At 38.7% G+C, this 23,999-nt stretch overlaps 3 protein-coding genes across 3 annotated transcripts; 1 reads left to right on the forward strand and 2 right to left on the reverse strand.

Moving 5' to 3' along the window:
* Positions 1–1,944: 1,944 nt before the first annotated feature.
* LOC109804939 (CD2-binding protein-like protein) lies at positions 1,945–6,529 on the reverse strand. The gene is made up of 10 exons (XM_020366866.3): positions 6,359–6,529; positions 5,785–6,010; positions 5,377–5,502; positions 5,143–5,295; positions 4,360–4,486; positions 4,153–4,194; positions 3,408–3,716; positions 3,261–3,303; positions 2,952–3,029; positions 1,945–2,468 (listed from the first exon to the last, which is right to left on the reverse strand). The coding sequence occupies exons 1-10, from the start codon at positions 6,433–6,435 to the stop codon at positions 2,402–2,404; spliced, it is 1,248 nt and encodes a 415-aa protein (XP_020222455.1). The 5' UTR covers positions 6,436–6,529; the 3' UTR covers positions 1,945–2,401.
* Positions 6,530–8,562: 2,033 nt separating this feature from the next.
* Positions 8,563–11,734, reverse strand: LOC109804950 (heavy metal-associated isoprenylated plant protein 45). Its single transcript, XM_020366875.3, has 3 exons — positions 10,933–11,734; positions 10,667–10,739; positions 8,563–10,556 (listed from the first exon to the last, which is right to left on the reverse strand). The coding sequence occupies exons 1-3, from the start codon at positions 10,936–10,938 to the stop codon at positions 10,360–10,362; spliced, it is 276 nt and encodes a 91-aa protein (XP_020222464.1). The 5' UTR covers positions 10,939–11,734; the 3' UTR covers positions 8,563–10,359.
* Positions 11,735–14,157: 2,423 nt separating this feature from the next.
* On the forward strand, positions 14,158–19,323 carry LOC145953826 (uncharacterized). Its single transcript, XM_083067585.1, has 2 exons — positions 14,158–14,495; positions 16,211–19,323. Exon 2 carries the CDS (start codon positions 16,212–16,214, stop codon positions 19,206–19,208), a length of 2,997 nt encoding a protein of 998 aa, XP_082923711.1. The 5' UTR covers positions 14,158–14,495; position 16,211; the 3' UTR covers positions 19,209–19,323.
* Positions 19,324–23,999: the final 4,676 nt, after the last annotated feature.

Here is a 23,999-nt window from a genome sequence, read left to right on the forward strand (position 1 = left end):
CCAGGTTCACTTTTAAACTAGACGCTAAACAAAATTCCTCCAGTGTCGAGGCCAGGACTTGAACTTGGCTTTCTGATGCATGGCAAAAAGTGATAATATCATTCACAAATAGGAGAAGTGAGAGAGGTGGGCCACCACAAGATAAATGATCGAATCAGATTCCATATACCATCTCTATTTAATTCATGGGTAGGAAGAGCAAGTCATTCCATGCATAAGACAAACAGATATAGGGAGAGGGGATCCCCTTGCCTTAGGCCCCTAACAAGTTCAAAGGAGGGCGACCTATTTCCATTTCATAACACTAAGAGAGAAAAAGTCATGACATCTTACATAATAAGTTAAAGAATAAAGTAAGGGAAACCAAATCTGACCAGCGTCGTTTAAAGAAATTTTCAATATGTTTTTTCCAGGTCTAGCTTGAGAGCTAGTGTCCTTGTAGTGGACTTGTCTTTGATAATGAAATTCAGGGCCTCTTGAGAAAGAATGCTATTATTAAGAATGTCTCTCCCCCGACATAAAGCTTCCTTAGAAATGACTTTATTGGCAACGTTACACAAACTAATCGAACAAAACTCCTTAAGATTAGATGGGGTGTGTCCACCTTAGGAATTAAAATGATTAGAGTTTCTAGAAGTGATCATTAGAAAAGCCAGTTTAGAATGCCTCCTTGGCAGTATGCCACAATTCATTCCCCACATATATGTCAGTACTACTTATATAAGAAAGGCTGGAACCCATCAAGTCCAGAAGCCTTGAAGGACTTCATGCTCATCGTCGCCCAACAGAGACCTCTTCCTTAGTGACTGTTGCTAACAAAGAGACCACAACTTCCTCACTTAGTTTGGGGGGGTACACCAAAATTCATGTCTTTGAAAGGTGCCAATGATTCTTTTAAAAATAGCTCATGATAGAAACAAGGGGTTTCATGATAGAGTACTTTAGGATTGGTATGCCATGTCCTTAGGAGAAAAAGACCACATATTTTGTTATGTTGTCTACGTGCAATGGTTTGTGCATGGAAATATCTTGTATATTAATTTTTGAACCGCACCCATTTTTCCCTTGACTTTTGGCATGCCACGTTGGACTCACTAATCAGGTTGGCGTGCTCTAAAAAAGCATCATAGTAATACAAAGTTAAAGTTTTGACACATGGCAAGCAGATAAGTAAGGGACACTCTTATTGTCACAGCTTACTAAGCACTTACCCTATTAAGATAAATAGAAAAGTAACATTACCACTAAAAACAATCCACTAGAGGTAACAAGAAAATGACAATGTCACTAGCAAAAAATGACTAGGCTAGTAAGTTGTTGTATGAATGTTACTTTGACACGAAATAATGTTTGATAGATTATAAAGTGTACTTATAATCCAAATTTTAACAAAAAGAATAAAGTTACTAATGTGACACTAAATTTATTTGACTAATGAGTTGATATATTAACCGATAAATAACCTTAATTTGATAATATTTTTTTATAAGTCTCCTTTTAAATATTTTTTAAAAGTATCCATTTTAATCAATGAGTCATATACTAACATTATATTTTTTTAACATTATAATAACTAATACATTTTTTTAACATTATAATAACTAATATATGTAGCGCTTCACACTTAATTTGGTTGATTAAAAAAAGTGAAAAAAGGTGATAAAAAAATAGAAAATGAAATGATTGTATAAGAATTTTAATGCAAGACACATTAATTTCCCTTTCGTCTCTAAAAACGAACCAGCATAACGTCCAGTATTTGTTTCCATATACCGAAACGAAGAACAGTAGGGCTTCGTATGGTTGTTGCATATTTTCATATGGTTGTTTGTTGCATAATAAGAGAAACTTGATGATGAGCAGAATACTTAATTACAAAAAAAATTAATGAAATACGCGTTGATAATCTCAATTCTGCTTATTTAATTACAATTAACAGCGACATACAAAAATTAAAAATAAATAGAATGAAAGAATTATGACATACATATTACAGAATATCATCTTGTGGCGTAAAAATATCTTTTACGAACAAACAATGACTAGTACTCATTGCAACGCATTGGCAATGCTAATTTGACGCCAAAAAATAACTATCTTATAGCACAAGCAAAGTGATTTGCAATTTGAGGGCAAAACTACATATGACTTACAAATCGGTATGAGTAAAACTTCTAAGGGACCGTTCTAAGTGTTTTTTACTTTAAGTGTTTAAGCTACTATATGACAGCAACCTTAAAGAGATAAAAGCACAACAATTGCAAGCAGTAGCACCTAACTAAGAAGAAAGTCCCTCGTAAAGTGCAAAATGATCAAAAGTGTTTTGGTCTGTACATAAGTCACTGATAGAAAATGATTGTGGCTATGCTATAAATAGCCTATTCTCCGCTGAAAAAGTCCCTCAACTTGCATTGGATGCAACCTCATGAACTTCTTCATACGTGTTAGTCTCCTCGTTAAACGAGTACCTGTGTTTGATCAAAATGAAACATTCTCAGTTAGCTAAAAACATGATTTGTTATGAGGCAAACAACAAACCATTCACTCAATTGCCAGCGGTACAGAATGCAGCTAGTGTGAACTATATATGTTTATGATTTCAAGGTCCAGCTGGCATGGCATCCCCAAACAAATTGTAAGAAACCTAAATTATAGATAGTTTAATCCACCCCTTCTTTCTTTTCTAACTTTTGTTCCTTGAATAATAGAAGTGTACTGATCACCAAGCATTTTTTTTTGTCCCCAAGATCAAGATTATAGCACAAGTACCGTGTCTCTTGATATATTTTCCAACAAGAATTATGTATTTAATTGAGAATAAACTTCAAACAAAAGGACAAATAAGTTATATCCAATGCCATGTTTGGGACCCTCGTAAATAATAGAGGCCAAAAGATATCACAATAAAAGTCGACACACCACACTCTTAGATGAATCATGAATGTTCGTACCATTGCCCTGATGCTGCAGAGCAATAGAGCCCTGTATTCGGATCATAATAATAGCCCAAACTGCTGCTGTAATAGTACCTGGATCATAAAAAAAAAATGAAGTCAGATAAGCTTACTAATATATCTTTTTTAAAAAAGATTCATAAAGAGAAAGAAGAAATGCGTACAGCCATCAACTTTTGTCACAATCTCTACAGTATACTAAATTATTTTTTTTGTTTGTTTTTGATATTACAACAAAGGCAACTAATGTTGCCTCGTATCTATCAGATTATTCCTCAAACTGTAGATGGAAGAGAAGATTCATACCCAGAAGATTCATCATACACATAATCGTTCTGCGATGCTCCGCCTGGAAAGAAAAGTGGAACCATGTTAAACAAAATACTTATCAGATAAAAATCAGTAACAAAAATTCCATTTCAGATACCAATTTTAGGGAGGTGGTGTATTTACCCTCAGAACTAGAATTTATGGCACCTGATGAAGATTGACTAACTCCCTTATTTTCATCTGTAGATGGCTTACTGGCATCATGCTCATCATCAGCAAACATATCATAATCATCTGCACCATTGCCAGAGGCTTCTGCACTAGCCAAATGTTGATTTGAAGTGCCTGTGTCAGTGGCAAGTAGTCTGGCAGGGACCACACCTGAATCCAGACCACCAGAGAGCAAGTTTCCCTCTCCATTCAGATAAGAATGCCCTTCACCTGAGTGCAGGGATGTGCCTTCTTTTGCCCTGGCTAACTTCTCATATCCTTCTGAAAAAGAGAGATTATCGAAGGCACAAGCATTATGCAATTAGTACTACAAAACAGGAACCTTCATTGTTGCTCATAAACCTACATATTTATATCATCATTGAAGGAAGAAGAGCAAAGGATAACAGATATTAAATAAACTGCCCCAAAATCTAAAGCTTAATATGGAGGTCCAAGAAATAGATTTCCTAAACAGTGTATGATATTGATAATAGAGCAGCAAGTTCTTCTCACATCATGACCATGATAAAAACATAAAATGAACAGAACTATGTTGGTAAAAAACAAATAACTAAATCCAATAAAGTTAGAAAATCAATCAGTATATTCCACCATGTTGTTAATAATGTAACTAATGACAAAACATGAACTAGATGTGTGAACAAGACAATAGAACATAATATAAATAGAATAAAGCATTGTGTATAACACTGACCTGCTTCACGATTAAAAACCTCTTGCTTTTCATGATAAACATCTGAAAAAACGTAAAGGAACCTAAATTAAGCATATGAAAAAAATATGCAAAAAAAAAATGAAGCAAAACAAGTTGCATAACATAAAGGATCTCATCAGGCGATCTAAATGATTACATGTTTGAACCATGCCTAATATCTACAAAGCCCATTGAGAACAACTTAACTGTATTCACCATTCTCCATCAGCTTCATAGCATCCTCAGTAAGCTGGTCAAATACAATCTTAGTCTCAGCAGACATTTTTGCCTTTCTGTCACTATTTCCTTTTAACCTTCTCAAGGCTTGCAGGACCTATTGGAAGAATTATCTGTTAATACAGCCCAGCAAATGACCCTCAAACACCCCTTAAAAACTAGATATATTATAACTCAAGTATAATAATGATTTACACTTGGGAAGATATAAAGAGAACAAGTAATTGAAGTGATGTAAAATTAATAATGACAGTTAGTTACAAACCAAATATAACTTTCATAACAAAACAAAGTATTTTATTTTTACAAACACTATTAACCCTTTATTTAGGTAAATTGGGAATCCTCAGGTTTTTCTCTGCTAACAATGAAAGAGAGAGAGAGGTAAACCGGTATCATATCAAGTCTATAGCAAAATAGTATAACCAACTATGGAGTTAGCAGCAAATTCCATTTCTATTATTTTCTGCATTTACTTCTTCCAACTTTAAAATCACAACATACACAATCTTTATACTTAGAGTATAAACATTTTAACTACTATATATTTTAAGGATATAAACTTCCCTACAAGAAATTTCAACACTCCTTGGCCATAAATAAATCAACGTTTGCCAGAATAAATAGATGCTCTACTGCTTCAACTCGGGGGGAAGTTGGCAAAAATAAATATATTGTAGTATCTTAAAACGATGCTTCAGTAGAACAAAGACATCAAAATCAAAAATTAAGAATGATAAAATATAGGCTTACCGTTTCTCCAGGTTCTAGAACATTTGCAATGCGCCTCTTCATGGCTCCAATATCTTTAGAAGAAAGCTCTGTGACCTCATCTTCTTCCTTTGTTGCTACAGAGCTTAATGCAGCATATTTTGGATCAACTTCAATATTATCAAGCCACGCATCCTGTAAGGCTCCTTAATTTATTAATAGAATTCAAATGAAATAATCACAAATCAAATTTGGAAAAAAACAGAAATCCCTCACCTTAATCTCGTTCTCTCTTACATATTCAACAAAATTTCCTGCTGCATCAAAATAACCTTCTTCCCTTTCTTTATCTAGGTTGAAAGGCTCAATTTGAATCCCATCATCAACAAAATTCTCGTTATCCTGCCAAAAGATATCATATATCACTGCCTGCCTATCCTTTATGTGGATCCAATAACAGATCATTGCACCAATACCTTAACTATAAAAAAAAATTTGCTTCCAATTAAGGAATGAATCATACTACAAAAATACATTTGAACAACAGCCTACATGCTACAAAATTTACAAGCATACAATTCATACCACTAGAATCCATGAGAAAACACTCCAAATAAAGAATATATTAATTTAGATAAAAAGTTCATTCAAGTCAATAAGTCAAGGAGAAAATTCAAAACAAACCTCATATCTCATTTCAGCAGCCGATAAGTTATTTAGGATACCTCCAGTGTCCTCACTAAAGAGTTCAGCAGTAATTTGATTTCTTTGTTTTGCCCGTTCTTTGGCAGCTTTTGCAGCAATTTGAGGATTCGTCAAGTCAACTCCACCGTCCTCAACATTTTCTTTTTCCAACACTTCATCTCCTGACTTCACTTTCTTACCCTTTGGAAACCTAACCCTTTTTGCTCTGTACAAATTTATAAATTCAATGCAACCATCTTAAAATTCAGCTCCACAAACTCATCATAACAATCTCAAAAGCTAAAATCCACACGAGGGGACACACACACAAGTTATTACATAGTATTCATACACAAATATAATGATTTTCACGTAAACTCTCTTCGAATAATGCCAAACTTTGGGGCAAAAAAATTGAACTAGATAGCCGTAAGAGGGAATCCGCAAGATAATAATCCCCAAATCAAAATAACACAGAAGTCAATATGTAATAAACTACCGGTTACTGGAACTTTCTCAATAGCAATGAATGAGATTAGGGTTTGTGAGCGACAAGAGGGAGAAAGGAAATTACGGTGGCTTTTTGCTGAATTCGTCGTCTTCTTCCATTAAGGGGCGTTTAGCGCTATTGCGAGATGATTCTGCCGCCATTGATGCTGCCGAAGAATGTTTAGAGAGCTTCTACACACAGACACACAGAAGAAGAGCTTCCCCTTCTCTTGCCATCTCTTTGTTCTTATTCTCAAAAAATAAATATTTTAATTACACTATTAGATTAAATATGTTTTTTTTTGTTCGTCCCTAGAGTATCCAGGGACTAATCTCCTCGGTGAGATAGTTGGCCCCAAGATTTAACGCAGCTGCATACATAAGGCAGGATTTGAACCCCTGACCTTGTTTAAGGGTGGATCAACCCCTACCGCTGAACCACACGCTTGAGGCTTTTACAAATTTTTACTTGAATTTTAATATTAATCTTTCTTAGTTTTTAAATTTTATTATTCATATTAGTGGATCAAACCAATTTGTATTTTTATAATTACAAATTTTAAATAAAATAATAACTGAGATTAATAATAAAAATAGTTAATAAAATAATTAAATTTTCATATTATTTAAAAATTTAAAGATAATTTTATTTAAAAATATATAAAGACGAAAAAATAGTTATAAAGTCATGTATTTTCTTTATAAATTTTTTATTTTTGTAGTTAAGTATTAATATGTCAGTGCTATCAATTATCACGTCATCAAAGTGTACTTTTTAAATAATTTTTAATTGATTTTAGTTTCTTATTTTTTATAGATTAATTTTTAGTCTTTTAATATTATTTTGATCCTTTTTTTTTTTAATTCCTCTTATTAAGTATCGTGGTTGAATAAAGAATGAGTTTGAAAATTTGAAAGAAAAAAAATAGGCAATGCAGTGTACAAAATCAACAATCCACTTAATTATAATCTAAAACACATAATCAACTTTCCCTAAAAAAAAAAACACATAATCAACACTTTAATAAACATATTAAATTTGTAAAAAATAATTAATTTCTTTTATAATTTATGTAATTCTATTATATATACTAGAAATATAAAAAAAATTGTGACCATGAATTTTATTAATATTACAATAAAGACAAATCGCATATATTAAAGACACTTTCACTAATATTTTTTTAACACTTTTTTTACTATTGATTAATTGATGGAGCTTTTATCTCATATAATAAATTTCTCTTGAATTAATGGGTATATTAATCAAAATTTATAATTTTTTAATAAATTTTGATTAATGATAAAACTTCTCTTAAATGAGTGGCGATCTTAACTAAAAATTTTAATTTTTAATAAATTTTAGTTAATAATAAAAAGATTATTAAAAATAATGTTTGAAAATGTATCTCATAATGTTGTAAACATTTTTAGTATCTGATTTTCATCCCCACCCCCCAAAATGCCCTTCCTCTTCTGATTAAAAAAAATTACAGCAACGTGTTAGTTATTTGCTTTGAAATTTCTAGCCATAGTACATTGTTGAGCTTGCTTCCTATTCTAGCCATATGCGCTTTGAATTTTAATCCTATTTAGTGTCCTTTTTTATGTCATGAATTTATTATTCGGTTGTCCCTACAAAGCTGTGTGAAAAAATTATGTTACTTAATTGGGTATCAGAATTCAAGTGTTGGTAAGTTGGTATGGTACAAAAGTGTGTTTGGCTTATCTTTAAGTGGTAACCAATCTACAACGTTATCATTGATCTTCCTCGTAGTAGAATTTGTTATTTTTGTTCATTTATTGATAAATTTCATTAATTTTTACCTAATAATATAATTCATTTTTGTACAGGTAAGGGCGTTTGGCCACCACATAACCGAAACCCTATCGGCCACCGAAAGGCGAAATCTGGTGGCCGACACCCAATTAGGTCGGAGGGTGCGTGCGATGGTCGAAGTACCAACACCCCCAGCTTGCTTGACTTGCTTCACCCGCGCGACGAGCAAGTTGCGAATGTTAAGCTCATCGGCACCACTGGCAACCATGATTCCTGCAAAAAGGGTTAAGTAAACATCAATAGGAATTAAGCTTACAGCCGAAACGGGACAGATAACATACTTATCAGATCGTTCTCCCAACGTGGAGATTCAACCAAGTTAATTAAAGACCTAGTCGGCAAACGCCAAGGAAGACGAAGTAATAACTTCAGGTCCTTTCGCTCTTCGGCTGAAAGCATTTTCTTCGGTACTACATCGTAAGGCCGAGGGGCACGCGTCCAGTACAAAGGAAACAGGCTTCTATCATTCTCGCCAAAGAAGAAACGTCTGCCATTCGGACGGATGGTCACTCGGAAAAATTCAGCCTTAAAATTCTTGTATGAGGAAGTAAAACTATCCAATAACTGCCGATCCCCCACTCGGCTCAATGAGAGCCACTTAGCCAATACAGAAGGCCTGGACGAGTAGAAATAGAGAAAAAGGAGTGGAGAGGGCCTTAATGCAAATGCACCTGCACAGATGTTTGAAGCCCTGTAATTGTGCCCAGCTGTTCAGGTGCAATTGGGTCGGGGCGACGTTCAATACCCTTAACACCCCCATGGTAAACTCGTCAAATGGCAGTTTCACCTTGAGATCCCGAACGAGGCAGTCATATATGTAGAATGACTCCATCTTCGCACCACTATGGTCAAGACAAACTGTATCGGGATTCGGAAAGGCATCGTTTCGGCACGACCGAACCCCGATCGGATATGGATCCTCCTTGGCATCAAAAGTTAAGCAATTTGTATATTCCAGGAGATTCGTGATCATGGTCGTGTCTCGGTAACGCGAGTAGGAGGAGGTCACCTCCCCATTCACCCATTCGTAGCCAGGTAGGTACCTCGGACAGACCATACTGTTGCCGATTCGACACACGCTTCGTTTTCTCCTGGACCTCGAGACTCCCACTAGTAGAAGTCTCCACCGAAGATGAAGCACTTCCATCCGGCCTTTCGGCATGAACTGGGGACCGAACCAGACTAGGGCAGCTTGAATCACTGGACGAGGACCCCTCGGACGACGATGACCGAGAGCTGCTGGCCGAAGAACTTATAGAAGCATTAGCCATGACAATGAAAACTTACCAAATTCTTCAAAGTACAACCACAATCGTTCGGCACACTTGAGTCGATTTCGCAGAGCTTCGGCTAATGCAATTCGGCTGAGAGCAATACGTGCGAATGGCCCTACCACCCAACTATATATATAGCCCCAGAAAAGGGCGAGAAAATTCAAATTTTGAAAAGTGTAACCGTTCGATCTCTAAGATCCAACAGTAGGAATTCTGAAACCGCTCGCCTTACCCTTAACAACAACCTCCATTCTACCCTTGAAGAAGGACTCGTCCTTCTCCAAGGCTGGGGGGCAAGTGTACAGGTAAGGGCGTTCGGCCACCACATAACCAAAACCCTATCGGCCACCGAAAGACGGAATCTGGTGGCCGACACCCAATCGGGCACCAGGATCGGCCTACACTCAATTATTACCCTTAATCAATAATTAGGGGTTAATTACACCGATAAACCGATTAGGGCGTATTACCTAATACGATAAGCATGTTGTAGGGCCCATGGGGTTCAGGGCCCATAAATGTCAGTATAAATGGCTCATGTTACAAGGTAACGTCACTGTTCATTAATTACCATCGATATTCGTGTTTTTCCTGACTTGAGCGTTGGAGTGCCTTTTGCAGGTACCAACCCCTTCACCGGAATATTTGATCGGAGCACTCGTTCAACCCTCAGAATACGAGAAGATTACTGGCATATCCTTTCGACAGGTACAATTTTCAATTTAGCAACATCCCAATGAAATTAAAAAATTGTGTTACAAATAATATAAACAAATAATACTATTTCTAATAAATGCAATTTACTAAAGAATTATCTAAACACAAGGAAAAGTTAGAAACAATCCACACCGTCATAGACTCCAAAATACAACTTTCTTTTATCTATGTAAAATTCCACCAATCCAATCCTTCCTGTGCGTGACATCATTCGAGATTGGTATAAAGAAAATATAGCACTATGAGCAAATAAAGTTAAAAGATGTTGAAGTTGTTAAATCTGAGGTTAGCATAACTAGCACCAACATAAGCATTAAGCAATTCATTTTGTGCAGACCAAAACTCAGCCTTAAGACCCGCTTTTCTCACTGCTTTCAGGATTTTGTTCTTGTGTGTGTATCCAGTGACTACAACCTTCTGGCTGTTACCATCCACTTCCACCTTCTCTATCCCTGCACATGGATTCGTAGCCAGTACAAAATATTAATTAATTCAACTTATAAAGTACCAAATAAGAATGATTATGGCATGTAATGATTTACATCAACAACAACAAACCAACCTTTCAATTTTGAGAGACATTTCCTTAGTCTTTTCTCGTGTATCCCAACCATCTCCACTTTTAACTCAACAATCTGCAATGCAATGCAAAACAGTATATGTGTGTTGATTGAGGATACCCTCTTTCATTCATGATCTAATATTGAATCTTCTATGATAATTCTATTAACCAAGAACACCCCATATTTCATAATTGCCAAAGATGCAGAAAATTGAGACAATAAAGTATAAACTACTAGAGCTATGTAAAACCTAAAGGAATAATACCTCCATGAAAAATGCTCTGAGGAAATGGTGCTACAAAGATGATATGTGGTGGGGGGAGACAAGGCAATGACAATGAATAAAGTGAGAAAGAATGATCAAGAAGCAGCAATTGAAATGAGGGTAAATCTAATTTGAGTGATAGTGTACTATATATAAGAGTTAGTAGGCAAGTAAAGCTGGAAGATACATTAAAGTGAAGAATGTCTTGGGTTTTGAGTTCTTATAGTAAGCACAAAGCAAAACCATATGCCTCGAGTCTTTGACAGCCAACAGGGACAAAAGCACATTGATCTTTAGAATATGCGGCTCAAGATATGAGGCTTTAGGTCTACTCAAAGCAATGAGTACATGAGAATTTGAAATGATTGGCTTTGACAGGTTCAACTTGGCATTTTCGCCCCTTTTGACCCGTTTGAAAGAAACAAAATGGATGTAAAGAGCAGCATTCTTGGTTTTGATGATAGATGAATGTTGAATCTGACACACATAATCTATGTCGAATTTATCAATTAGTACATTGAATTTGATGAATGGATGGATACATGTTTAAGTGTGCTTCTTAATATACTAAATACAAAACTTATTTTAAATAGTGAAAATTAAAGAACAATTCTACATTGTACACATTGCATATGCATGAAGAGGCTAGGCTAAAAGCATAGTAAAGTTGAGGATCTTGAATCTCTTTTGATGAGTTGGATCGGATCTTTTACTCTTTGATCTAAAATTCTTGAAAGAAGACAAGTTTACATTTTGTCCGGTTACTGTTAGCTTCTACCTTTGATTTGAAATGACTCTGTTCCAAATATCAGTCACCATGTTATATGTATATTTGTATGCTAGATTATTTTCAAGGTTAGATGACCGAAACTACTTTGAAGAGGATAGACTTAATTGTGAGAGATTGAGTAAATAGATCTATTAATAATATAAAAGAAATAAGTTCTTAAACAATTCTCTTTCCTCCAAAGTAAAATAAAAAGAAGAGAATAAATATTATTTATATATTATATTTTCATAAAAACAGATATTTTTAATAATTAAAACAAATACATATCTCAAAATGTATTTCAATTTGAGCACTGGCCAATTCGTCATAATTATTATCACTTTAGTTTTGTTAATATTAAATTTAATATATTTATTTAAAATTAAAATTTTAATAATAAATATCAAAATATAAAAGTAATTTTAGTTTTGATAACGCCACAATTCTTAGTGATATTAAAATATATCAAAAAAAATATCTTTATCAAAATCAATTGTTAATTTTTTGTTTATAGTTAATTCTTACTAATTAATAATGTAACATTTAACAATTTTTTATAAAATATTTTGTGTAATTGTAATATTTATGATCATGTCATGTCCTGGTCAATATTGTAAGCACATAAAATTGGGTGACCTAATTTTTAAATTCAGTTTTATCAAGTTAGTTTTTAGTTATATATGAATGATATTTTTAAGCCTTTCAACCTTATTAAGCTGGTTTTTAGTTATATATGCATGATATTTTTAGATTGTTATAATAATGTACAAAGATGGTGTTGACTTTACTTTAATCAGTTAAATTAATGAAAATAAATTATTGAGACCGTTTATTTGTCTTCAAAATTTGATGAATCATGTACTCAGACTTTAATTTGTCAAGTATAAAAAAAATATTTAAAAATAAATTTTCTCATAAAATTGATGAATATATTAAAGTTATTATTGTTTAGTACATATATTTATCTATATTTAATATATAGGTTAGTTTGATAAAAGTTAATTAATGAATTTAAAAATTATTATGCAATTAGTAGTCTTATAATATTAGAAATGTCAATTTATATACGTATACTATTTTTTTTTACTATTATATTATTATATTTTCACATTTTGTAGAAAGATTATGTTAAGCCTCTAACCAATAAAATTATTATATTTTTCAATGATTTGTCTTCAATCTATAAATTCACTTAGATCTCAACCAATAAAATAATATAATTTTAAAATAATTTTAAACATTAATTTTATTTTAGTTTATTTTTATTCATGATTTCAGTTTAATTTTAGAAGTTTAAAAACACATGCAGCAATATTTTTATTATTATATAATATAAACAAAATGAGTTTTTAAGTGTTTTTTAAACAAATTTAGTTCTTATTGTGAGGACCTTATTTTCTTTCATTTCCCATTTTCACCCTTACATTTTTTTTTCTCTCAGCCTCACTCACCCTTCCCCGCACAACTCATTTTCTCTCCAAATACTCACTTCTCCTTTTCTCTTTTTTGCTGGTGGCGATTCTTGGCAGCTGAAGGTGCTTAGCGGGTGTGAACTGATTTCCTCCAGCTGATTTCTTCTCCGTTCACTTCCAAGCTTCTCTTCTCCTTCATTCTTTTCCAGCTGATTCATGGCTGGATTTGAAAGAAAGCTTGTCTTCTTTGGGGTTTCGGGGTTGTTGAGAAATTTTGGGGAAAATCCTTGATTTGTTGTTGCATGTTGAAAAAGGTGGTATTTTTGGACTCTTGGATGAAATTGTAGTGATTCGAACCGATTGCATGTGAAGTTTCTGGTTGTTTTGCAGATTGTTTGAAGAGTTTTTCGAAAATGGTTGGCCGCTGCTGAGCTTCGCGCTGAGCGCGATTCTTTGCGCCTGGGCGCGTGGCCACCAGGAGACCCCATTTGGCCAAGCTCGCTGAGCGCAATGATGAGTGCGCTGAGCGCGCTTGAGAATGTGGGTCTCTGGCTGGCCCGCGCTGGGCGTGACTTGGACCGCGTTGGGCGCGATACCAGCGGCAGGTTTTGGTTCTTCTTTTGGGCGCTGAGCGCGCCCCTTGTCGCGCTGGGCGTGAGACTCCTCAGGAGTCTCAACCTTGTGGGCGCTGAGCGCAAATTTAAATTGCGCTGGGCGCGAGACCAAGGGAGGTCTCTGCCTTCCCCGCGCTGGGCGCGGGTTTTGGTGCGTATTGTAACATTGTAAAAAAAAAAAAAAAAAAAAAAAAAAAAAAAAGAGGCTGATTCAGTAGCCCAGAACGGGCCGTTCCCAAACTGGAACGGGCCGTTCCACACTACTGAATTGAACTACATATTGTAGTTGAGAACGGGCCGTTCCGGCAAGGAGAACGGGCTATTCCGGAGGGAGAACGGGCCGTTCTGGATGAGTCCCGGAACGGGCCGTTCTGGATGAGTCCCGGAACGGGCCGTTCTGTTTTCAGAACGGGCCGTTCTGAGCGTGGATTTTGTGCGTGATCTGGGAGTTCAGAACGGGCCGTTCCGGTATCGGTACGGGCCGTTCTGGCCACTCCGGATTGCCTATAAATAGGGGTGAAGGGGGGGCCGTGAGGAGTTATGGTTCTAGAGAGAAGTTTTAGAGAGAAGGTCTCTGGGTCAGTGAGCTCCTTTCTCTCCCAAATTTCTCTGTTTAACTCCTTTTCTCCTCTAGATCAATAACTCCTTCTGTCTTTTCTTGAATTTCAGATTAGAAAGCTTGTTTTGGGAGGACTGAAGTTTCGAGTTGAGCCTCGAGGGGAAATTATACTTTTGATTCAGTCTTTGGCTATCTGAGCCAATCTTCAGGTAAGGGAAGCTAGATTGTTTGCATGTGGCTGAATTTGTTAGTTTGGATGAGAATTTTGAACTCTCTGAATAGTTTTAGGTCGGACGCAGGTTGAGCGTATCAGGCGTGGAAGAGCTTAGAGCTCTTGGGTTGGTGTTAGGCCAGGCGCGAGTTGACGGCACTGTGCTTGAATATATTTATGAATGAATTGATGCTTATGCATGTTTAAAGTTGAAGTTTTAGATCATGTATGTATGATATATGATGTATGGTGAGGTGTGATTCATATGTATGCTTTGTGATGATATATATGAATGTTTGAATATGATACGTTCATATGGTATGTATTGATCATAATGGTAGGTAGACCATTTATGATGTATGATGCATTATTGCATGTGATGTCTTATGACATGTGTATGGTTGTTGATCATGATGGTGGGCAGACCATTATGATGTATGATGCATGATTGCATGTGATGCCTATGGCATGAGTCTAGCCTAGGACTTGAGGAGAGGAAAAATATTTCGAACTGGAAGAGCTCACATAGAGTCTCTTGAGAGTGGTGCTTGGATAGGCCACTAATATATGAGAGTGGTGCTCTGGGAGGCCACTGGATTTGGGAGAGTGGTGCTCAGATAGGCCACTGGGTTGGGTGAGTCTCCTCTAAGTCCTTAGCTAGTGTTGGAGCGGGGTATGAGGTCGAGGGTTATTCCCTTAACCAAGTACTCAGGAAGGTGCGTGGATCCTTGCGGATAGTCGGTGGGCGAACTCCACAATTGACTTGGTTAATGCATGCCAAGGTCGTGGTAAGCCCGTACCCAGCTGTGCTATACCTGACGGTGGATCTGGACTTCCAAGTGTGTAAGTGACATCATCCGAGTAAACCCGAGTGAGGATTATATATCCTGTTTAGCTGTGACCGAGCGGGCGCATTGGGCGTGAAAACGGTTGGGGTGGTTTCGGTAGGATGGAATGTCACTTATACAGCTCTATTGTTATGGAGATCTCCTAGGTGTATGCGTGACGACGCATTAGATGATTGATATGTATGCCTATCTGTCATGAGTTGCATTCATTGCATGATTATTAATATGATGAAGTGTGGTGTTTGACTTCATGTTTGGTGAATGAATGATTGATTGAGATGAAAGGTTCCTTAGGGACAGGATTTGGGATGCATGTGTAGTATAGAATTTTTATTCTGTACTTGTATTATTGATCTTTGAATTCTAGCTTACCCTTCTGTTTTCCATGTGGTGGAACTGCGATGATCATACTTGGTATGGGAGCAGGTCAGGGATAGCTTGGGAGTAGAGATGATCGTTGTGAGACGAGGAGCTGAGTCTCGTGTTTTGAGTTACCATTCTGGGTAACATTTTTTTTGTCAGTGCTTGACCGGCACTAAGGAATATTTTGGGATGACTGTACATATATGGTGCTATATTTTATATACAGAAACTTAATTATTTCGATCTTTATATTTATGCCTGTATGTATGTGTTATCCAGTTTAATATTCTCTTAGTTAACTAGTTGTAGTGCGATTCCACAAAGTGTAGAGACCGTGGCGGGTCGTTACACTTTTATGGTATTAGAGCCGGTCGAGTCTTTTAGGATACTATGTGGGGAGTGATCCTTCTAGGTTTCTGTTGTGTCATATCTCTGATATGTGTTAGCCTTTGGTGAATTGTGGGGGTATTATGTTACTAATAGGATGTTTGAATTCTTGTAGTATGGTGAGACCCCAGTATGACCAGATTGCTAGGGCCATGGAGATGATAGCCATGGCGATGCAGCAGCAGAGTGCTCACTTTGCTCATATGGAGGCAGGTAGAGCTGCGGCTGAGGCAGCTAGAGCTGCGGCTGATGCAGCTAGACCGGTGGTCTCTCAGGAGGGGAGAGATTTAGCAGAGTTCAGGGGATGTCAGCCTCCTCAGTTCAGAGGGGATTCAGATCCTGATGTGGCGGATCAGTGGTTGAGGGATATGGAGAAGATTTTTAGTGTTTTAGGATCTTCTGATGAGAGAAAGTTGGCTTATGCAGTTTACATGCTGGGGGGCGAGGCTGAGTACTGGTGGAGAGGCACCAGGCAGATGTTAGAGAGCAGGGGTGTGCCTGTTGACTGGGATTGCTTCAGGAGGGTCTTTTTGGAGAAATATTTCCCGGATAGCGTTAGATACGCTAAGGAGGCAGAGTTCATGAGATTACATCAGGGGAGCTTGTCTGTTTCTGAGTATGCTATGAGGTTTGAGCATCTAGCTCGTTTCTACTCTCAGGCCATATCTGAGGCTTGGAGATGTAGAAAGTTTGCGGAGGGATTGAGGCACGAGCTGAAGAGGGTTATAGTCCCCATGTCCATAGTAGAGTTTCCTGCCTTGGTTGAGAAGGCAAAGACTGTTGAGAGTTTGGAGAGTGGTGGTAGCAGCGGCAAGGCTGCTAGAGTTCAGGAGGGATCATCTGGGTCCAGGAGGGGAGGCCAGCAGAGGGGACCTTATGACAGACCTGTACAGTCTCAGAGAGGAGCTGTTAGTAGGGGACCTCGACCTGTTACTCCTCAGGGCGGAGCACAGTCGATGCGGTGTTATCGATGTGGAGGAGCACATATGGTGAGAGATTGTTCCCTTCCGGGGAATGTTTGCTTCAGATGTGGTAGGCCAGGCCACATCTCTAAAGATTGTCAGACACCGGCGACTTCATCTGGGAGTGCCCCGAGGCCACCCAGACCTACAGCTGCGGGGAGAGTGTTTGCATTGTCAGGTGCAGAGGCTTCTACTTCATCAGACTTAGTGAAGGGAAAGGGGAAGGCAGCAGGTGAGGATGTTTTATTTTTATTCGATTCTGGAGCCACGCATTCTTTTATTTCTGTTGATTGTGTGAAGAGATTGGGTTTGTCAGTATCTTCCTTGCATGTTGATTTGTTTGTGTCTACTCCGGCTTCAGTTTCTGTGGTGACGTCGGAGATGTGTGTGAGATGCCCGATAGAGGTGTCTGGTAGGAGGTTCCGAGTGAACCTGATTGTGTTGCCCATGGTGGATATCGACATAATCTTAGGGATGGATTGGTTATCTGCCCATCACATCCTTATAGATTGTGCTCGGAAAGAGTTGATGTTTCCTCAGTTGGAGGATGAGGTGTTGGTATCAGCGGGTCAGGCTGAGCAGTTGATGAGGGATGGAGCTGAGTGCTTCATGTTGTTTGCAACTTTGAGTATTGAGACAGAGAGAGCTATCGCTGGGATCGAGATTGTCAGTGAATTTCCTGAGGTGTTTCCAGATGATGTGCCAGGATTGCCACCCAGGCGTGATGTTGAGTTTAGCATTGATCTGGTACCAGGTGCAGGACCGGTATCAGTGACTCCTTATAGGATGGCTCCAGCTGAGTTGGTAGAGCTGAAGACACAAATTGAGGATTTGTTGGAGAAAAAGATGGTGAGGCCCAGTGTTTCTCCTTGGGGTGCTCCTGTACTGTTAGTGAAGAAGAAAGATGGTGGGGCCCGTTTGTGTGTTGATTATCGGCAGCTGAATAAATTAACGATAAAGAATAAATATCCCCTTCCAAGGATTGATGATTTGATGGATCAGCTGAGGGGAGCTTCAGTGTTTTCAAAGATTGATTTGAGATCCGGATATCACCAGATTAGGGTGAAGGAGAGTGACATACCGAAGACTGCCTTTAGGACTAGGTATGGTCACTATGAGTATGTGGTGATGCCTTTTGGTGTCACTAATGCTCCAGCAGTGTTCATGGATTACATGAACAGGATCTTTAGACCGTTCTTGGACAGATTTGTGGTGGTCTTCATTGATGATATTTTGGTGTATTCTAGATCATTGGAGGATCATCGTGAGCATTTGAGGTCGGTTTTGGAGGTGTTAAGAGAGAGACAGTTGTATGCCAAACTGTCCAAGTGTGAGTTTTGGTTGTCCGAGGTGAGATTTTTGGGGCATGTGATATCGGCAGAGGGGATTGCAGTAGATCCAGCCAAGGTGGAGGCTGTGATTCAGTGGGAGCGTCCGATGACTGCTACAGAGATTAGGAGTTTTCTTGGGTTGGCGGGTTACTATCGGAGGTTCATTGAGGGTTTTTCTCGAATAGTAATGCCTTTGACTCAACTGACTCGAAAAGATCAACCTTTTGTTTGGACGGACGCTTGTGAGCAGAGTTTTCAGGAACTAAAGAGACGGTTAACCACTTCTCCAGTTTTGGTGTTACCTAACACTGGTGAGCATTTTGATGTGTTCTGTGATGCTTCTCACCAGGGGTTAGGTTGTGTGTTGATGCAGGGAGGGAGAGTAGTGGCATATGCTTCGAGGCAACTGAAGACCCATGAGAGAAATTATCCTACTCATGATTTGGAGCTTGCAGCTGTGGTATTTGCCTTGAAGTCGTGGAGGCACTATCTGTATGGTGCGAGATTCAGTGTATACAGTGATCACAAGAGTTTGAAATATCTGTTTGATCAGAAAGAGTTGAATATGAGGCAGAGGAGGTGGATGGAATTTCTAAAGGACTTCGATTTCCAGTTGATGTATCATCCTGGAAAGGCGAATGTGGTAGCTGATGCATTGAGTAGGAAATCCATTCACATGTCGGCTATGATGATTAGGGAGTTGGAGTTGATTGAACAGTTCCGAGATTTGAGACTAGAGGTGGAGGTTGTTCAGGATCACATTAGCTGTGGTATGATCACCATAACTAATGAGTTCTTGAAGCAGGTGGGAACTAAATAGTTACAGGATCCAGAGTTGTTAAGGACTTTGGGATTACTTGGTACTGAGAGGGCAGCTGGTTTTCAGCTTGGTACTGATGGGATTCTAAGATTCAGAGGTCAAATTTGTCTGCCTTGTGATTCAGAGTTGAGGAGAGTTGTTCTAGAGGAGGGACACATGAGTCGTCTTAGCATACATCCTGGTATGACTAAGATGTATCAAGACATCAAGAAAAGTTTTTGGTGGCCTGGTATGAAGAAGGAGATAACAGAGTTTGTAGCCGCTTGTTTGACTTGTCAGAAGGCGAAGATTGAGCATCAGAGGCCCGGAGGGGTTTTACAGTTGATGGAGATTCCTGAGTGGAAGTGGGATAGTGTCACTATGGACTTTGTGGTTGGATTGCCTAGGACAACTAGGAACAGTGACTCTATCTGGGTGATTGTTGATAGGTTGACAAAGTGTGCTCATTTTCTTCCTGTCAACAAGAGGTGGTCCTTGGAGAGGCTTGCACAGTTATATATCCGAGAGATAGTACGGCTGCATGGAGTGCCTTCCAGTATTATTTCTGACAGAGATCCAAGGTTTACTTCAAGGTTTTGGCAGACTCTACATCAGGCGTTGGGAACGAGATTGAGGTTGAGTTCCGCCTATCATCCACAGACAGATGGTCAGTCGGAAAGGACAATTCAGTCACTAGAGGATCTTCTGAGAGCTTGTGTGTTGGACCATCTGGGTAGCTGGGAGGAGGTGTTGCCATTGGTAGAGTTTACCTATAATAATAGTTATCATGCGAGTATTGGCATGGCACCTTTTGAGGCTCTATATGGCAGGAGGTGTAGGACTCCATTATGTTGGTATCAGGAGGGTGAGTCAGTAGTGGTTGGTCCAGAGTTAGTTCTTCAGACTACTGAGATGGTGAGACAGATTCAGGAGAGGTTGAGAGCTACTCAGAATCGACAAAAGTCTTATGCTGATAAGAGGAGGAGACCTCTAGAGTTTGAGGAGGGAGAGCATGTGTTTCTCAGGGTGACACCCACTACTGGAGTGGGAAGGGCTGTAAGGGCCAAGAAACTCACACCGAAGTTCATTGGTCCTTATCAGATCCTTCGTCGTGTAGGTCCAGTAGCTTATCAGTTGGCGTTACCTCCGATTCTGTCCAACCTGCATGATGTGTTTCACGTTTCACAGTTGAGGAAGTACATCAGAGACCCAAGTCACGTGATAGAGATGGATGAGGTGCAAGTTAGAGAAAACTTGACTTACGAGAAGAGACCGGTAGCTGTAATTGATCACAAGTTGAAAGAGCTTCGAGGCAAGTCTATTAGCTTAGTGAAGATTCTTTGGGATGCAGCTACTAGTGAGGCAACCTGGGAAGAAGAGAGTCGGTTCAAGGAACAGTATCCATTCCTCTTTTCAGGTAAGCCTATTTTCGGGGACGAAAATTCTTATTTGTTGGGGAGTATTGTAACATTGTAAAAAAAAAAAAAAAAAAAAAAAAAAAAAAAAAAAGAGGCTGATTCAGTAGCCCAGAACGGGCCGTTCCCAAACTGGAACGGGCCGTTCCACACTACTGAATTGAACTACATATTGTAGTTGAGAACGGGCCGTTCCGGCAAGGAGAACGGGCTGTTCCGGAGGGAGAACGGGCCGTTCTGGATGAGTCCCGGAACGGGCCGTTCTGTTTTCAGAACGGGCCGTTCTGGGCGTGGATTTTGTGCGTGATTTGGGAGTTCAGAACGGGCCGTTCCGGTATCGGTACGGGCCGTTCTGGCCACTCCGGATTGCCTATAAATAGGGGTGAAGGGGGGGCCGTGAGGAGTTATGGTTCTAGAGAGAAGTTTTAGAGAGAAGGTCTCTGGGTCAGTGAGCTCCTTTCTCTCCCAAATTTCTCTGTTTAACTCCTTTTCTCCTCTAGATCAATAACTCCTTCTGTCTTTTCTTGAATTTCAGATTAGAAAGCTTGTTTTGGGAGGACTGAAGTTTCGAGTTGAGCCTCGAGGGGAAATTATACTTTTGATTCAGTCTTTGGCTATCTGAGCCAATCTTCAGGTAAGGGAAGCTAGATTGTTTGCATGTGGCTGAATTTGTTAGTTTGGATGAGAATTTTGAACTCTCTGAATAGTTTTAGGCCGGACGCAGGTTGAGCGTATCAGGCGTGGAAGAGCTTAGAGCTCTTGGGTTGGTGTTAGGCCAGGCGCGAGTTGACGGCACTGTGCTTGAATATATTTATGAATGAATTGATGCTTATGCATGTTTAAAGTTGAAGTTTTAGATCATGTATGTATGATATATGATGTATGGTGAGGTGTGATTCATATGTATGCTTTGTGATGATATATATGAATGTTTGAATATGATACGTTCATATGGTATGTATTGATCATAATGGTAGGTAGACCATTTATGATGTATGATGCATTATTGCATGTGATGTCTTATGACATGTGTATGGTTGTTGATCATGATGGTGGGCAGACCATTATGATGTATGATGCATGATTGCATGTGATGCCTATGGCATGAGTCTAGCCTAGGACTTGAGGAGAGGAAAAATATTTCGAACTGGAAGAGCTCACATAGAGTCTCTTGAGAGTGGTGCTTGGATAGGCCACTAATATATGAGAGTGGTGCTCTGGGAGGCCACTGGATTTGGGAGAGTGGTGCTCAGATAGGCCACTGGGTTGGGTGAGTCTCCTCTAAGTCCTTAGCTAGTGTTGGAGCGGGGTATGAGGTCGAGGGTTATTCCCTTAACCAAGTACTCAGGAAGGTGCGTGGATCCTTGCGGATAGTCGGTGGGCGAACTCCACAATTGACTTGGTTAATGCATGCCAAGGTCGTGGTAAGCCCGTACCCAGCTGTGCTATACCTGACGGTGGATCTGGACTTCCAAGTGTGTAAGTGACATCATCCGAGTAAACCCGAGTGAGGATTATATATCCTGTTTAGCTGTGACCGAGCGGGCGCATTGGGCGTGAAAACGGTTGGGGTGGTTTCGGTAGGATGGAATGTCACTTATACAGCTCTATTGTTATGGAGATCTCCTAGGTGTATGCGTGACGACGCATTAGATGATTGATATGTATGCCTATCTGTCATGAGTTGCATTCATTGCATGATTATTAATATGATGAAGTGTGGTGTTTGACTTCATGTTTGGTGAATGAATGATTGATTGAGATGAAAGGTTCCTTAGGGACAGGATTTGGGATGCATGTGTAGTATAGAATTTTTATTCTGTACTTGTATTATTGATCTTTGAATTCTAGCTTACCCTTCTGTTTTCCATGTGGTGGAACTGCGATGATCATACTTGGTATGGGAGCAGGTCAGGGATAGCTTGGGAGTAGAGATGATCGTTGTGAGACGAGGAGCTGAGTCTCGTGTTTTGAGTTACCATTCTGGGTAACATTTTTTTTGTCAGTGCTTGACCGGCACTAAGGAATATTTTGGGATGACTGTACATATATGGTGCTATATTTTATATACAGAAACTTAATTATTTCGATCTTTATATTTATGCCTGTATGTATGTGTTATCCAGTTTAATATTCTCTTAGTTAACTAGTTGTAGTGCGATTCCACAAAGTGTAGAGACCGTGGCGGGTCGTTACACCGGGCGCATGAGACTCCTTGAGTCTCTGCCCGGCCAGCGCTAGGCGCAAAGACTATTGTGCTAAGCGCGAGATAGTTTTGGGTTCTCTGGTTGAGTCCCGCTGGGCGCGGGCATACATGCGTTGGGCGCGTTGGCCCCCTGGTGCTCTCTGGTTGCGCTGCGCTGGGCGCAACCACGTGTGCGCCGGGCACGGAGAAGGGATGTTCATGTATGAAATTTTGTGCTGAGTTGAATTGAAATAGATGGTTATGAAATGATGTCTAGCAGATAAAGTTATTTTTTATATTAAATTATATCTGATGAATGTGTTGAGAAGTGAGATTATGTTGTGGCTGATTTGTTGAACTGTGAGTTGATATGTTGAGATGTATAAGTTATGTTGTGCTGGAATATTGATGTGAGTTGTTGTAGGCCGCAAGGCTGAGTTGTTGTAGGCCGCAAGGCTGAGTTGTTGTAGGCCGTAAGGCTGAGTTGTTGTAGGAGATCTCCGAGTTGATATGCGTGACGACGCATTGTATGCTTATTGATGATCATGTTGAAAAACCGATGGGATGTATGTTGATGAAGTGTTGATAGTTGTAGTTGTTTATATTACTTAAATATTTCTACATGCTGTTTCTTTTTATGATAGCTTACCCTTCTGTTGTTTCCATGTGGTTGGACTGCAATGATCATACTATGTATGGGAGCAGAGCAGGGATAGGTGGTGGATAGTGGTGAGTCTGCAGCTGGTAGGCGGAGCTGACTCCTATGGATGTTTTGTTTTGTTTTGTTACGGCTACTTGATATAATGGTTTTGGATGTATTTTGTACTCTACATTCTAACTCTAGTCGGATGTAGGACATTGTATATACTTATATTCTAGACACTATATTTATATACTCGTTCTATCCTGTCTCGAGTTTCCGGTGTATTGTGATGGTGAGTGTAGTGACCTGCCGGGTCGTTACACTTATAGTATACTTAAAATGGATTTATTAGATCAATTTCACTCTTAAACTAAAAAAAAACAAATTAAAAGACTGAATTTAAAGTTTTTAAATTTAAAAGACTAGAAGGAACAGTTTTTAAATTTAGAATATAAAAAAGCTTTAAATTAAAATAAGTGATTAAATCATATTAAAATATGTTATTTTTATTCCGGTTAGTCATATTTACTAGTTAAAAAATGAATTATAATATAAATAAATAAAACCAT

This window comes from Cajanus cajan, chromosome 1 (genome assembly GCF_000230855.2).
Source record: "Cajanus cajan strain Asha chromosome 1, NIPB_CcT2T_4, whole genome shotgun sequence".
Lineage (NCBI taxonomy): Eukaryota > Viridiplantae > Streptophyta > Magnoliopsida > Fabales > Fabaceae > Cajanus > Cajanus cajan.